Raw genomic sequence first — 15931 nt, 5'->3', positions numbered from 1 at the left:
CTCTCCTTTAATACTCACTTCCAATTTACTGCTATCCCCTCCCCTTCTTCCTTGTATATCTCATCATCCTACTATTACCCCCATTTACCTTCAAATTCCTTCTTTTGCACACCTTCCCAAATTCCGTCACTAACTTCCTCAAGTCCTCCTCTGATCCTGCTACAAACACAGTGTTGACAGCAAGCAACAACTGGCTTATCTTCCATTTTTCTCCATTTTCTTTAACCATCAACAATCCCTGACCCAGTACCCTTGCATTTACCTCTTGCACCACCCCATCCATGTACACATTAAAAGCCATTTCAACATAACACATCCCATGTGATGTCCCACCTTTACCTCAGACCACTCACTCTCTTCATTTCTAATTCTAACACAGGCTCTACTCTCATATAAACTCTTGACTCCCTTAACAGCTTTCCTCCTATCCATAAAGGCCTAAAAAACATCCTTACCATTTGCTAAAGCTTTCTCACATATATGTCTTATCACAAATATGTCTTATGTCATTCATAATGTGGATTATTTATATTACACATTTGTACTTAAATGCATAAGATAGATAATTTCCTAATTATTTACTTTCATTATTACCACCAGAACCTTGCTGATATCACTGGATCTCGAGCATATGAGAGATTTACTGGTAGCCAGATTTCCAAGATTTATGAAAAAAGAAAGGAAGCCTACAAACATACAGAGGTAGACAAACATTCAATGTAGTTTAGTTTCTATTATGATCTTTGGTTGCTTAGTAGATTGTACTTACCCTGATTTGTAATGATTTTTCTCAATATTCAGAGGATATCCCTAGTGAGTAGCTTTGCGTGCTCCATCTTTCTTGGTGACTATGCTCCCATCGATTTAGCTGATGGCTCTGGCATGAACCTCCTTGACATCAACACTAAGTCTTGGTCCCAGGAGTGTCTTGATGTGAGTTCCAGCAGTTTCTTAATTTGGAATGAGCTTACTCACAATTGGATAGTGTATTGTACAAAATATGCATGTCGCCATTGATATAGTTTAATGTGATTAAGCATGTGGTGATGCATGTTCCAAACAGGCATGTGCTCCAGATTTGAGGGAAAAACTAGGGGAGGCTGTCCCAGCACACACAAACCTAGGTCCAGTATCAGCTTATTTTGTTGATCGCTACGGGTTCAGTCCAGAGTGTGCAGTCATAGCTTTCACCGGAGACAACCCTGCTTCCCTGGCTGGTAAAATCAGTATTTTTTTTTTGGGTAACTCATTTTAACTCATTATTTATTTGTGTACCTCATTAATTTACTACATAGATGGGCCAAGTTGAACATTACTTATTTTCTTAGAGCACAGAAAGTGTTTTTTTTAATATGATTTGAAAGCTGTAATTTAATATATATTCAGAAAATTAAAACCACAGAAGTTTGCATGATCTATGTGAAGATTTTTTATTGTTTCCATAGGCATGTCCTTGAGAGAAGGTGATATTGCTCTTAGTTTGGGAACAAGTGATTCATTATTTCTGTGGTTAAAGGAACCAAAACCCAAGTTAGAAGGTAATATCCTGATCAACCCTGTGGATAGTGAGGATTATATGGGTCTTCTTTGGTAAGTTTTTTTCTTATTTTGATGAAATCCATTTTCTAATATTATCAATAAGAGTATGTAGAGGCATCAAAGAGAAGATTCAAGTATTTGTTGAACATGTCAGTGAATGATGAATCAGCTCCTGCAGAAAGTTTAGAGTGATTTAATTATCATTCAGTCTTACATTCCAGTAATATAAACATACTCTGGTTCTGCTGTACATAATTCATCACAAGCACAGACTTTGGACAACAGAAGGAATTTCTAATTATTTTCTTCAAACAGTTCATAAGTATCCTTGCTATGTTTCCATAGCATGGTTCCCAACAATCAAAACAAACCTAGACACTTAACAAATTATACAAAATAAAACTTAGAGAGCAATAACATGATGCACCAAAACCACCTCAATAGGACACCTTCACATAGAAACTAAAATCATCCCTATGAAATATATGAAAATGATAGGTACACAGCTCTATGTTAGAGCCCTCAACACCACTCCCTTACCTCAGGTTATTACACAAGCACTACCAGATGAAAAAAAGCATCATACTACTGAAACAAATATAACAACCTACCACCAGTACCACATATTACATCCACACAGAGAACATATTCACATCCAGATCACTGAGCAAGCCCTACAAGACAGATTGCCAAACTCAATATTTCATCAACATCCCCTCAGACATCAGCCCCATAGAAAAATTCCTCTCAAGAGAAGTAAAAGCTATACTGGCATGTTTGTGTTCAGGACACCAGCACGAAATCAATATCCACACAGAATAGGCCTGGTTACACAATCAAAGTACCCTAGATATTTAGTTCATTAACCACTTCAGTATGAGTCAAATTCTCATGTGCAGCATGGACTGGTATATGTACAATTCATCACACTACTCACATTATAAGATATAAAGTCACTGAACTACAAAAAATATATATATAATGTAGTTGCTGACACCAGGATCCTTATGTACCCACTCACACCTCATGACGCCTACGTAGGTGTCATTGTACTAAAGTGGTTAACATTGAACTCCTCATCCTGCAATGCCTCACACTAACAATCCCAAGATAACATCACAGTATTTCTTTCTTGAGTGACTTATAGGCCTGCCTTGTGACTGCAGCCAGTTACTTGAAAGTCTGGGTCTCATGCAAGAGAAATCTGGGGCAACAGGTTGATTGAATGATTGCTGTACCTAGTTTCCACTTGCCTTTCCACTCTCTCTGCTAGTCTTTCCTTATGTCCAAACCATTTCAGTACTCTTTGAGCGGCCATAACCACCAACTCTCTTTCCACTCCTCCTATCTCTGCCTCATCTCATTTTTCACTTGAGGCTTTTAGAAGTAATAATTATTTTGTACATATACCGAAGGGCCCTTTCCCTCACATAAGGTGGGTGGCCAGCATGCATCCCTCCCACATCCATCTAGTTGCCATTTGTTTTCCCTTTTATCTTAGTTTCTTGAAGATGAAGGGCCATCCCTGTTCCTTGCCCACCACTTCGGTCAGAAACAGTGCAGCAAGACGCAGCCTATCCACAACAGGGCCCAACAGCTGGAACTGGTTTACCTCCACTCTTCATTCATATGGCTACCCTCCTCTTTCATCCACTTCAGTCACTCAGTCAGTCTATTGCCCCTGGTCTCTAATGCAGAAGACATACAGCCTTCAGGTAGCTGGTAACAACCTTTGGGCAGGGAAGAAATACTCTATTATTGCCTTGGGATTGTTAGTGTGGGGGCACTGTAGTATGAGGTGTTCTGTTTCATCTGTGTGGTGGTTGCATCTGGGGCAGTTTGAATCTGTGGCCAGGCCTATTCTGTATTGGTACTCTTTTAATGCTGGATGGTGCCCTGAGCACAGACACGCAAGTGTGGTTCTTGTCAGCGTGGGAGTGTTGTTTTCTTTGGTGGAGTCTTGAAAGGCTTGTATAGCTATCTGGGTGTGTATGTATTTACCTAATTGTATTTAATTAAGTGTAATATACAGGAAAGGAGCAATACTCATTGGGTTCTTTCTCCTATTCTCTAATTTTCTAACATACCTAGACTTGGATTCATGTATGGTTCCAACTTAATCTATATGATTTCTAATTATCATATAAAGATTTGGACTCATGTATTGTCTAAGGTTGAGGTATATTGCCTTCTAAACTATTCCACATATACATCTATATGGAAAACTGTATTTCTTCACATCCTTTTGACATGTGGTCTTTCTTACTTTACTTCCATGATCTCAGCCCTCCCATCTTTAATCAGATCTCTTCTAACAGTGCAATCTATCCCATTTAGTGACCTGAACACTGTAATCATGTCACCTCTTTCTCTTTGATTTTTCAAAGTTGGTGGACCCAGTACTTTTAGTCTTTCCTCATATGGTTTATCTGCCAGACTGGGGACCAGTTTGGTTGCTGCCCATTGTGTGTGGATGTTTTGTGTGGTATAGATGGTAGGTTGTTATATATGATTATATAGTATGCTCCAGGTGCTTGTTTTGTTGTGTTCTGATGGTGGTTTTTGTGAAATGTAGTATGAAGGGTGTGTGGTTTTTAAGGTTTTGGCATAGAATTGTGTTCTTGTCATTTTCATGTGACACTCAATACTTGGTTCACTACAAATAGACTCAAAATAGCCCCAACCAAATTTACTAATTTAACAGTGGAACACAAATACATACCATGCCTCGATATCAACAACACTCATGCCACACACACATACATCCAAGATGCATGGTGTAACATCCATGTCATTCAAGCAACATCACAAACATAAGGACTAAATGCATACCTTAGGCTTAACACACTTAAATCAATTGCAGGAACAACATTTGAACACAAACTAATGCTACAGTATACAAACAGTGCATACACTCAGTGATAAATTATGCAAGCCCTGAATGGGCCCCAAATTTAACTAAGACACACCACAATACCCTTCATACCATACAAAACAAAGCCCAAAATACAACACCTATAGACCATTTACACCATGAAATGAAAGTCCTCAAAGTCAAGGATCACCTTGACATGAGTCACACAAACACATGCTGCATCCTCCACAAACACAGCACAACCATTGCCTCACATATCAGAACACCCACACACATCAAGAAACATCAAACAACACCCAAATACCTATATCACACACAAATACTCTCTTCTCTCCCTTCACAACCACCAGACACCAGCTGCTAGAAGCATATCCATAATCATATCACTCACTGCTCCATCAACAAACTTAACACATTGCTGCATGCCAGACCCCCTGATATCCATCCTTCTGAATCCTCTCTCCCCCAAAAGGATAGAGTCCACCTGGCCAGACTATGATGTGGCCACCATACAGCCCTTGTAAACTACCAGAAGAGGCTGGATGATCACAATGCAGACAACTGCCCAGGATGTAACACTTCACCCCATACTATACAACACATTCTGTAAAATTGCATTGTACACAATCACACATGCGAACAACACAATATACACTCTATAAAAGATTTGTAGGAAAACCCCATTCCAACTGTGGCATTCCTCAGGGAGATGGAACTGCTCGGCCAGACAGTCTAGCGAATGACAACAATAACAGTGACATAGTGTAATGAAACTAATTTTAATAACTTTATCATTATTTCAAATTATTTACAATGTATATATATATATATATATATATATATATATATATATATATATGTCTGTTTAGACAAGGTGTTTGAGGTGGATGTTTAAGACTCTATGGACCTGCAGATTTGGAATTCTTCAATTTCTTTATGGCCCTCTCTATATCTTTAGTGGTGAAAGAGGTTTGATTTTTTGGTATTTCTTTATTTTGCTGGCTTGAAACTTGCTTTAGATAAATGCTTGTTGATGATGTTGCATCAGCTGCTTCATGGGTTGGGAAGGGAGAGGGTTAATTTTAATTTTTTTATGGTCTTTACATCACTCCACATTTTGCCATTATCAGTTTTTCCATTAATTTTGTTAATTAGTTTTTCCCAGTATTCTTTCTGTTGTTTGTTAGGTTTGTGGTATTTCTATTAAACTGCTTTAGATGTTCTTTTTTGAGTTCTGTGAGGTTGTTAAACAAACAGTTAATGGGAGATAAGCCAGGTGTTGTTGGGGGATGAGGTAGTATGTGTGAGCAAAATTTGATGCAACCCAAAGGGATTTCTCCCCGTCTTCTCCTTTTATGCATGGGGGGATGGAGAGGGGGGTCGCCAATTTAATGAAGCGGCCTTACTGTGGATGTGCTGTGTTTTGCGACACTGCTTCTGACCCAGGGCAGTGGACAAGGTGCAGGGATGACCCGTCATCCAGGAGGTGCTAAGAGGGAGAGTGGAGGAGGTGTGGAATGTATTTAGGGATGGAATGGGTGGGAATGATTTTATGCCTTTTCCTTTTTGGCTACCTCCCTTGTAAGGGGGAAAAAGCCTTGGTATATGTATGTATGTATGTGATTATTTCACTTGATTGTCTGGTATCTCATGTATTGTTAGATAAGGGTATGCTGTTGTATATTAGTGTTATGGCTCCACCTTTGTATCTTCTGTTATCTTCTCATATTATTGTGTAATCAGTGAATGAGGTTATTGTTATTTGTGGTGTCGGGCTCTTTCTTGTATAAGTATTTTATGTATCTTGTGTTTTTTGTGTAGCAAATGGGGCAGCTCTGAGTGGTTGTTATTGAGTCCATTTATATTTATCTGTAATATATTTAGTGTGTGTTTTTGTGTTTGTGTGTTTGTGGGTGTGAGTGTTGTCATGTGTTGGTTACAGCTCCAGTTCTGTGTACATTGGTATGTGTTTGTAAGCGTTGTACCTGTTAACCTTTAGCATATGAGGACATTGACGTCAGCATTCTGAGGTGTGAGTGGGTATATAAGGATGCCCGTGTTGGCATCTTGATTATATCCATTTCGTAGTTGTAGGTGAGTGATTCCCATATTCTGTGAACAGGCTTGATCGTGTTTTTTGTGGTTATCTGCATTCAGTGTGAAGAGAACAAGAGAAAGGAAACAATTACAGTGTAACTTTATATCTTATAACACATAAATTGTGATGCATTATCGAATCATCGAACATTAGTCAGCCTGACACTTGTGTGTGAAGATTCGATTTGTATTGAAGAGGTTAAGTGGAACCAGTATTTGTATGTGTTGCATTTGATGGATGTGTTTGCATCGTTTGTGGGTTTTGAGCATGTGGAGCAAATGTAAGGGCCTGGGTTGGTTTCTATGTCGCCAGCTAGTAGGAGAAGTGGGAGGGCAGTTGCTGGTGTCTTGAATTCCATAAAAAAAAAAAAAAGGAATATAGGAAAGGGAGATAGTTGGGAGTTATGTGGGAAAGTGTAAAGAGTGACTGGCTTAGTCTGGAGATCATGTTCTGGTCTTGAGGAGGTCTGGAGTGTTATGTCCATTTGTCATCTGTAGTGAGGCTTGGATGTCGGCCTTACTTTTTCTTGTGGGGGTTGGGGGTTGTCTTCTTTTTCTTACTTTTTTGATGCTCGGTGCAGCTGGACACTGTACCACCAGTATTTTATTATGGAAATCATAACAGCAGTGTGTGTGGATTTTCCCTAGAATGATGTATTGTTTATTGCTAATGAAAAGAAAAATCATGTATGTGCCTGTTATATTGACTTACACTGACAATCAAATTTCCATAGCTTCAAAAATGGATCCATAACACGTGAAAGAATACGTGATGAATGCAGCAATGGCTCATGGGATATTTTCAACCAGCTTCTGGATATGACTCCAAGGGGTAATTTTGGAAATATTGGTAAGATATGTTTGCTATATAATTTTTATTTAGTTAATGTTGGGATTTTAGAATTACGGTGAAGGGTCAGTTGTCTTGCAGATCACATGGAAAGTTCAACAAGAATAAACAGTTTTTGATCAGTAGGGAGAATCATGAATATATTAACACACGCTGTCAAGTTAGTATTTATTAGCATCTCCTGAACTCTGTAACTATTTCCTGATGGCATATGTAGATGCTTTATAAAAGTGTCTCTTAATCACTTAAGTATTGACTGGATAAAACTTACACTGTCCATACCCTATGTTGGTGTTTTTGATTTGAAAGTGCTATAATGCATACATCCAGAAAGATAGGTTGAGATACTTTGCTTTCAGAAAAGCAGTGGAACTGAATCATTGAGGTTACATGATGTAGGATGAATGCTAGAATCACAGGAGCTGAATCCTGGTAGAGAAGGAAGACTGTACTGTCATGAGGCCCTGATATCTGAACAGGGTTAAGTTTCAATGGTAGTAACTCAATGTAGGGATGTCATGAGATAAGGTCAGTGAATCTTGTATATAATGTAAGAGTTCAGAATGTGCACAAGAGAGAGGCAGTGTAAGGAATCTCCCAAAACCCAGTCTTGCACACATAAGAGTTTTTATCATGCAGAGAGTTGAAAAATTGGAAGAACTAGAGAAGGTGAACAAAGACCTAACTAAAGAAATAGAAGAATTAAAAAGACAGTTAAAAGAAGTAAAAGATGAGAATGAGGAATTAATAGGAATAATAAAGAGAATAAAGAGTCCATAGCAAAAGAAGCACAGGGTTGGAAAAAAATCCAAGAGAACAGTAAAGTTGCATTTACTGACATAATAAAACAGCAAATGAAAGAACAAACTGAAGACTCAGTCATTAAAGTGATGAGACAGAAGGAAAATATAGTAAGAGACTTAGCAGATAAAAAGAAATGTATAATTATATTAGGAATGGAAGAGAAGTATAATCTAAATAGAACCACAAGAATCAAAGAGGAAAAAAAAAAGTAAGCAGTTTACTAGAATTAGTTCAGGAAGATGAACCTGAAATCATGAAACAAATTGAAGAGATGTTAGGCTCAGAAAATATAGTACAGATAAGACCAGACCAATTAAGATTAAATTCAGGTCACAAATGACAGCAGAGAATATCTTAGCAAAAACAGGGAAACTAGCAGCAAGTGAACAATATGAAAAGGTATGGATAAAAAGAGAAATGAATAAAGAGGAAAGAGAGGAGGAAAAAGTGAAAAGACAAGCTAAGGAAAAAAATGAGAACAGAACAGTCAGAAAAAGAGAAATTCTATTGGAGAGTAATGAATATGAAAGTGAGGAAATGGGCCATTCCAGAGAAAAACAAAAGGGAAACAGAAAATACAATGAAAGTAGCAGAAAATTAAGAGTGTCTTACACAAATATAGATGGATTAATAACAGGATTGAATGAACTGAATGATTATCTGAAGGAAAAAGAACCGGACATAATGGGAATTGTAGAGACAAAATTAAAAGGTCCAGTACCACCCAACAGTGTAGGACATGATGCATATAATTATTGGATTAGAAACAGAGAGACAAAACAAGGGGGTGGAGTTATGTTCCTGACTAAGAAGGATATAAACGTGAAGTGTGTCACATATGGAAAGAATACAGTAGAGATGATTATGATCGAAGTGGAAGACAGAGATAAGAAGAGCAGAAAGTTTGTGATAAATTATGTGGCTCCAAAAACAGCCTCATGGGAAGAGAGTGAACATAAAAGTATGTTAGAAGACACAAGGATAACATTAGATAAGATAATGGAAGATGGAGGAAGAATAGTTATGATGGGCGACTTTAATCGCAAAGAAGTCTGCTGGGAAGAGATGACAGTAAAGGGTGGAGACGACTCATGGGGAAATATTCTACACGAGATGGTTATTGACCATACAATGACACAATGGATTCAAGAGAACACTAGGTATAGAAATGAAGAAGAATCATTGAGACTAGACCTAATAATCACATCTGAAACTAAAATAGTGGAAAAGATTGAATATAAGACACCAATAAGTAAAAGTGACCACATATTGATAGAACTAGAACTGAGAAAAAATACATAAAAAAAAATGAACAATATAGAAAAGGAAGATTGATGTATGATTTTTTTTTATAAAACAAGCCCACCGGCTGCGCCGGCCAGGCTTCGCCTGGGGGCTTTGACGAATCCCCGGCCATCCTTCCCAACCACCACCTGTGTGTGACCGAATTACCACCGGACGGCGTAAGCAACCATTAAATTTTTTTATATATAAAATAAGAGAATTCTTTCAAAATGAAAACTGGGAAAGAATACACAAAGAAGATACAACAGTGGAAGAGAAATGGAATATTTTGACAAAAATTTATAAAAAAGGAGTGGAAAAGTATGTCCCAAGACAAAAACAAGAAAAAGAATATGTAAAGTGCTGGTACAACAAAAATTGTAGGGAGTTAAAAGACAAAAGAGACAAAGCTTGGACCAAATGGAAGAAAGACAGAAGGCCTGAAAAGTGGAAAATATATACTTGTTATAGAAATGAATATGTACAAGCGTGCAGAGAGGAAAAGAGAAAATATGAAAAAGATGTCATAGAAAAATGTAAAGATCAACCAAAACTATTCTACAGATTTGTAAACAACAAACTGAAAAACAAACAAGATTTGGAGAAATTAAGACAAGGAGGAGTTGAATACACAGAGGAAATAGAAATGGCGGAAATTATGAACAGACATTTTAAATCAGTGTTTACAAGGGAGAATATACAACCGGAAGAGATCGAATGGAAGGAGAAAGTCCCCCCTATGAAAGAAATAGAAGTAACAAAGAATGAAATAATGAAACACTTGAGTAATCTTGATGTTAGAAAATCGCATGGACCAGATGAAATAGCAAACTGGATTTTGAAAGAATGCAGAAATGAACTGGCAGACAAAATACATAGCATAATAAATAGTTCCTTGAAAGAAGGAAAAGTTCCAGAAGATTGGAAAAAAGCAAATATAGTACCTATATATAAAGGGGGAAATAAAGAAGACCCTACCAACTATAGACCAGTCTCTCTAACAAGTACAATAGCAAATATTTGTGAAAGAATTATCAAAAGTAGATGGGTAAAATATTTAGAAAAAAACGGCGTGCTAAATCCAAGGCAATTTGGATTCAGACAAGGACGATCATGCGTCACTAATTTAATATGTTTCTATTCAAGGCTAATAGATATAATACAAGAAAGAGATGGATGGGCTGATTGTGCATTTCTAGACCTAAAAAAAGCTTTTGACAAAGCACCACATAAGAAGTTGCTTAAGAAATTAGAAACTGAAGGAGGAATACAGGGCAAACTGCTTAAATGGATGGAAGACTTTTTGCAAGAAAGAAAAATGAGAGTAGTGATAAGAGACAAACACTCAAATTGGGATGAAGTAATAAGTGGTGTTCCACAAGGAACTGTTCTGGCTCCAATAATGTTTGCTATATATATTAATGATATGGATGATGAAATTGAAAGTTATATGAGCTTCTTTGCACATGATGCAAAACTTAAAAAAAGTGAACATGGAAGAAGATTGTGAGTCACTACAGAGTGATCTAAATAAAGTATGGGAATGGAGTAGGAAGTGGGAGATGGAGTTCAACACTAAAAAGTGTAGTATAATGGAATTTGGAAAAAGCAAAAACAGAATAACAGGATCATATAAATTGGGAGAAGAAGGAATAAAAAAAGTAGAAAATGAGAAGGACCTGGGAGTCATTATTATGAATAATATGTCACCTGAGAAACATATAAATAAGATTTTTGGAGAAACTTATAATTTAATAAGAACAATCAAAGTGGCATTTACATACCTGGATGAAGAAATGGTGAAGAAAATTCTAATCACTCTGATAAGACCAAGATTGGAATATGCAGCAACGATGTGGTCACCAAGTACAAAAAAATGTATAAAAAAACTTGAAAGAATACAAAGAGCAATTACAAAATTGGCACCAACACTAGAGCAAAGAAGAGAGAGAGGAGATTTGATAGCTATTTACAGAATCATGAAAGGCATAGAAATTATTGATAGAGAGAATCTGATAAAATGGGATGATAGAAATACAAGAGGGCACGGAAAGAAAATCAAGACAGACAGCTATAGAAGAGATGTGAAAAAGAACAGCTTTCCTCACAGAGTAATAGACAGTTGGAACAAGTTAGATGAGAAAGTGGTGTGTGCAAAAACAATACATGAATTTAAAAATAGTTTAGATAAAATGAGATATGAAGATGGGACACCACGAGCATAGCTCCCCTTCCCGTAAAATACAACTAGGTAAATACACATACATATTTGGATGAGAAAATGATTGAAAAAATATTAGTCACATTAATAAGGCTTAGACTGGAGTATGCTGCAACATTATGGTCACCCAGTACCAAAAAGAATATAAAGAAAATTGAAAGAATCCAGAGAGCAACCATGAAAATGGCCCCAGCACTTTCAAACTTGTCATATGAAGAGAGACTGGCTAAATTGAAATTACCGACTTTGGAACAAAGAAGAAAGAGAGGTGACCTACTGACCATCTATAAGATCATGAAAGGCATGGAAATACTTGATAGAGAAGATTTACTAAATTGGGACAAGAGAAACACAAGAGGAAGCGGAAAGAAACTCAAAAAGGATTGTTATAGAGGAGATCTGAAGAAAAACAGTTTTCCACACAGAGTGGTGGACACTTTGATCAAACTGGACGAAACAGTAGTGTGTGCAAAAACAATATATGAATTTAAGAGCAAACTAGACACTGCGAGATACAAAGGCAGGACACCACGGGCATAGCTCCCCTTCCTGTAAGATACAACTATGTAAATACAACTAGATAATACACCAAGGGTTTTTTCCCCCTTACAAGGGAGGTAGCCAAAATCAAAAGGAATAATTCCACTCCCACCCATTTCATCCTCCCCCACTCCACTCCCATGCTACACCCTTCCCTCCCTCCCTCTCTCCTTTCTTGGCTCCTTGGGTCCTTGGCCAGTGCAAATAACAGTAATAATAGATAAATTAAATTTGATAAAAATGCACACTTTATGTTTATTTACAACTCTCAGTTCATATAAGTTCACTTATTTCACTTATAGTGCTGTATCTCAACCATAAGATTGTATGTCTCTGGTTCCCAAACGCAAATTAGTCACAATCACAAATTCTTGGTCACTGGCACTTTTTGATTAACTGGTTATCACTTATTTACAAGTTGTTTCTGTTTATTGCCTTATCGCACCACTGACTGCATGGGATGATCCTTCAAGATGGACATCAAAGTTGCCCATTTTCATAACCTGTCAACTCTGTCATTCCCTCAGTAGTCCTGAGGGGTTAACACTCAGTCTCTGGACTGAGCGCACTCTCTCTCTCTCTCTCTCTCTCTCTCTCTCTCTCTCTCTCTCTCTCTCTCTCTCTCTCTCTCTCTCTCTCTCTCTCTCTCTCTCTCTCTCTCTCTCTTTCTCTCTCTCAACCTCTCTCAACCACAGTTGTATTTCTTACATTTTTTCACAAATGGAGAGCAAATAGCCCCTACCACTTTCAACTTGTAATGTAGAAACAGTCCCACACTAATACAATGCAAACAGCACTCCAAAGCTTCTTTCCAGAGAGATTTATACAAGTGCCCAAGTATCATTGTTAGCCACTGTGTGGCTGCAGGTTTTCTGCTGTGTGAAATTCAAGACAGCTATTAATTAGTTTATCAATTCACTTTGCTGGACTGCACATCAGCTGATATGGCACTGATTTTCTCTAAATTAATCTCACTTAGCTTGCTGACAAATTTTGACTGGCTGACTAGCTGACTGACTGACTTGTGCTCTCCCCCTCATATATTCAATTAGAACTTCCAGACTTCTAGAAGGTGGTACAATTCCAGTCATTGGAGAAGGTTCCCAGCCCATCAGCATATTCTATAGCTCAGAAACTACACCCCTAAGCCTCAATATCCCCTCCTCAAAGTACTTAAATAAAACTACACAAAACAAATATAATCATTGGTACTTAGAATGAATCCAAATCACTGCTTGACTTAGTACCAAGATTATTGACAGTCACAAGTTAACTATTATCATACAAAGAAAAATACCTTTAAGATATCCACTTTATAACAATACATTAAGGGAGGACCTTGATATTTCTTGGGTGTTTCCATTTATACTTTTTATTTTTTCTGTTGAGGAAGGACGGGTGAGGACAGAAGACAGGGGTGAATGGAGAATGGTTGTATGTGGATGATGTTGTGATACATGAGGTGGAGTGGGCAGGGGGATGGGCGGTGAGGTAGTATTTGTGAGCAAATTTTGACGCAGCCCGAAGGGATTTCTCCCCGTCTTCTCCTTTATGCATGGGGGGACGGAGAGGGTGGGTCGCCGATTTAATGAAGCGGCCTTGCTGTGGATGTGCTGTGTCTTGCGACACTGCTTCTGACCCAGGGCAGTGGACAAGGTGCAGGGATGACCCGTCATCCAGGAGGTGCTAAGATGAGAGGGAGGGTGGAGGGGTGTGGAGTGTATTCAGGGATGGAATGGGTGGGAATGATTTTATGCTTTTTCCTTTTTGGCTACCTCCCTTGTAAGGGGGAAAAAGCCTTGGTATATGTATGTATGTATTTTTTCCAGTAGTAACCAGGTAATTTTATTTTGATGAAGGAGACATGTGCACCCTCTAAGGCTACATGTCTCTTAACTTGTTTTGGGAGGAAGAGGAGGAGGAGGAGGAGGAAGAGAGGAGGGGGATGCCTTTGTATCTTATCCTTGCTATCACAAGGTGTCTTCACTTTGAAAAATTGTGCTCAGCCAATCTTAAAAAGTTCTTTTTGATAATGTCATCTGATGTAATGTAATTTAGTATACAGTACAAGTATGCTATTTGCATTTATTAATTTATATGTGTATTAATTAGTTAATTTATTTCTTCATTTATTTATTTTCATTTATATTCATATCCCTTAGGAATGTATTATGACCATATGGAGATCACACCCGCTCTCAAAGGTGTATTCCGATTCAACAAGAGTGATGATGCTGTGCCTCGTTTTACAAGCCACGAAGTTGAAGTAAGAGCCTTGGTGGAAGGCCAGTTTCTAAGCAAGAGAGTTTATGCAGAGAATCTGGGATACAAAATTGGTAGGAATGACAAATACTTGTATATTTTTTAGAATCTGGGATACAAAATTGGTAGGAATGACAAATACTTATATATTTTTTCTCTTTTTATTATAGTGTGGTTGTTTATTCAATTGTTTTAGGTGTAGTGTTTGCTGCTCTGGTGAATGGGGGTCATTTAGAAGTAAAACATAAGTAAATATGAAATGAATAGTTTGTATAAAAAGTAACCCTACTCTGATATTTATTTGGTACAGATAGCAGAACAAGAGTTTTGGCCACAGGAGGGGCTTCTAACAACCTAAGCCTGCTTCAGGTGTTGAGTGATGTCTTCAATGCTGCTGTATATGTAATGGTTTGTTTATGATTTTATTGTATGTGTTTCTGTTAATGGGTGGGGGGCAGGTGCATTCCTTAGCGGGTTACCTCACTTATAAGGGAGGAGAGGCCCTTGGTATATAGATAGATTTTTCTTAAACATGAGAAATAATTGATTAATTAACAGCTGCCTTGAGTTTGACTAAGTGGAATACCCACAACCCTACAGTGGCTGGCAGTGGTCCTCAGGGTGTCTCACAAATCTCTCCGAGACGAAAATTTGGACTGCTGTATGTGTTGTATTATTGTGGAACTATTTCTTTGTCACTGGCAGAAAGTGATAGGTGGAGGGGAGCAGTTTCTGGTTGTCTGCTCTCTAGAGACCTAGTGTCAGCCTCTCAGGGCTGCACCTCTTAACCCCTTCCATACGGTGCCGCACACGTAGGCGTCATGGACTTAGATCTCGGTGGCAGCAGCCAATGCCAGCCGTACGACGTGTCGTAATAATACTCGCATCATAAAATATAGTCACCGCTTATATTGATCGTTCTCTCTTCACCCGTGAATTTTGATAACCATAGAAAATGCGATTACAAAAGAATTAGAAAGAATGTCATTATGGAGGGGCGACTACAATAAATATAATCAAGACGCCGATATGGCAGCCTCGCGAATACACTCGCTCCCCATGACGCCTACGTGTGCGGCACCGTATGGAAGGGGTTAATGGAATTGAGAGGATTAATGAGTTAAAAATGGACAGTGTTTCTGTCCATCCCATAGGACTACCACATGCAGATATCTGTCATTGGTCCCTGCTTAGGAAGTATTGAGATGATGTGGACATGTGTAAAGAAAGTGCGTTGTAAAAAGTATGAATGTGAAGTGAAAGAAAGGACAAGGTTAAATTACTTGGAAAGATTATCTTGAGAGAAAATGACAGAAGAGGTAAGGAAATTATTACAGGGAAGGCAAAAGTGGTGTCAGAAGGTATGAGTGATGAAAAAAAAAGAAAACATTAAATGTTAGAAGGTAGAGTGGTTTGGGAAGGGAATGGAAATAAGGCGAATAGAAAGAGGGAATCTAGA

General features: G+C 38.0%; 1 protein-coding gene across 1 annotated transcript in view; it reads left to right on the top strand.

Annotated features, from left to right (window-relative positions):
* LOC143034065 (xylulose kinase-like) overlaps nucleotides 1-15931 on the top strand; it is a 30438-nt gene that overhangs the window by 7001 nt on the left and 7506 nt on the right. Inside the window, exons 5-11 of the mRNA XM_076199967.1 lie at nucleotides 601-702; nucleotides 802-933; nucleotides 1064-1217; nucleotides 1446-1590; nucleotides 7246-7361; nucleotides 14373-14546; nucleotides 14783-14880. Of these exons, the coding sequence (XP_076056082.1) occupies nucleotides 601-702; nucleotides 802-933; nucleotides 1064-1217; nucleotides 1446-1590; nucleotides 7246-7361; nucleotides 14373-14546; nucleotides 14783-14880 (921 nt within the window). The remainder of the gene's footprint in view (nucleotides 1-600; nucleotides 703-801; nucleotides 934-1063; nucleotides 1218-1445; nucleotides 1591-7245; nucleotides 7362-14372; nucleotides 14547-14782; nucleotides 14881-15931) is intronic.

This window comes from Oratosquilla oratoria, chromosome 16, assembly GCF_046742065.1.
Source record: "Oratosquilla oratoria isolate Oo_2021 chromosome 16, ASM4674206v1, whole genome shotgun sequence".
In the NCBI taxonomy this organism is placed as follows: domain Eukaryota; kingdom Metazoa; phylum Arthropoda; class Malacostraca; order Stomatopoda; family Squillidae; genus Oratosquilla; species Oratosquilla oratoria.
This window is presented reverse-complemented; position numbering and strand designations above follow the sequence as displayed.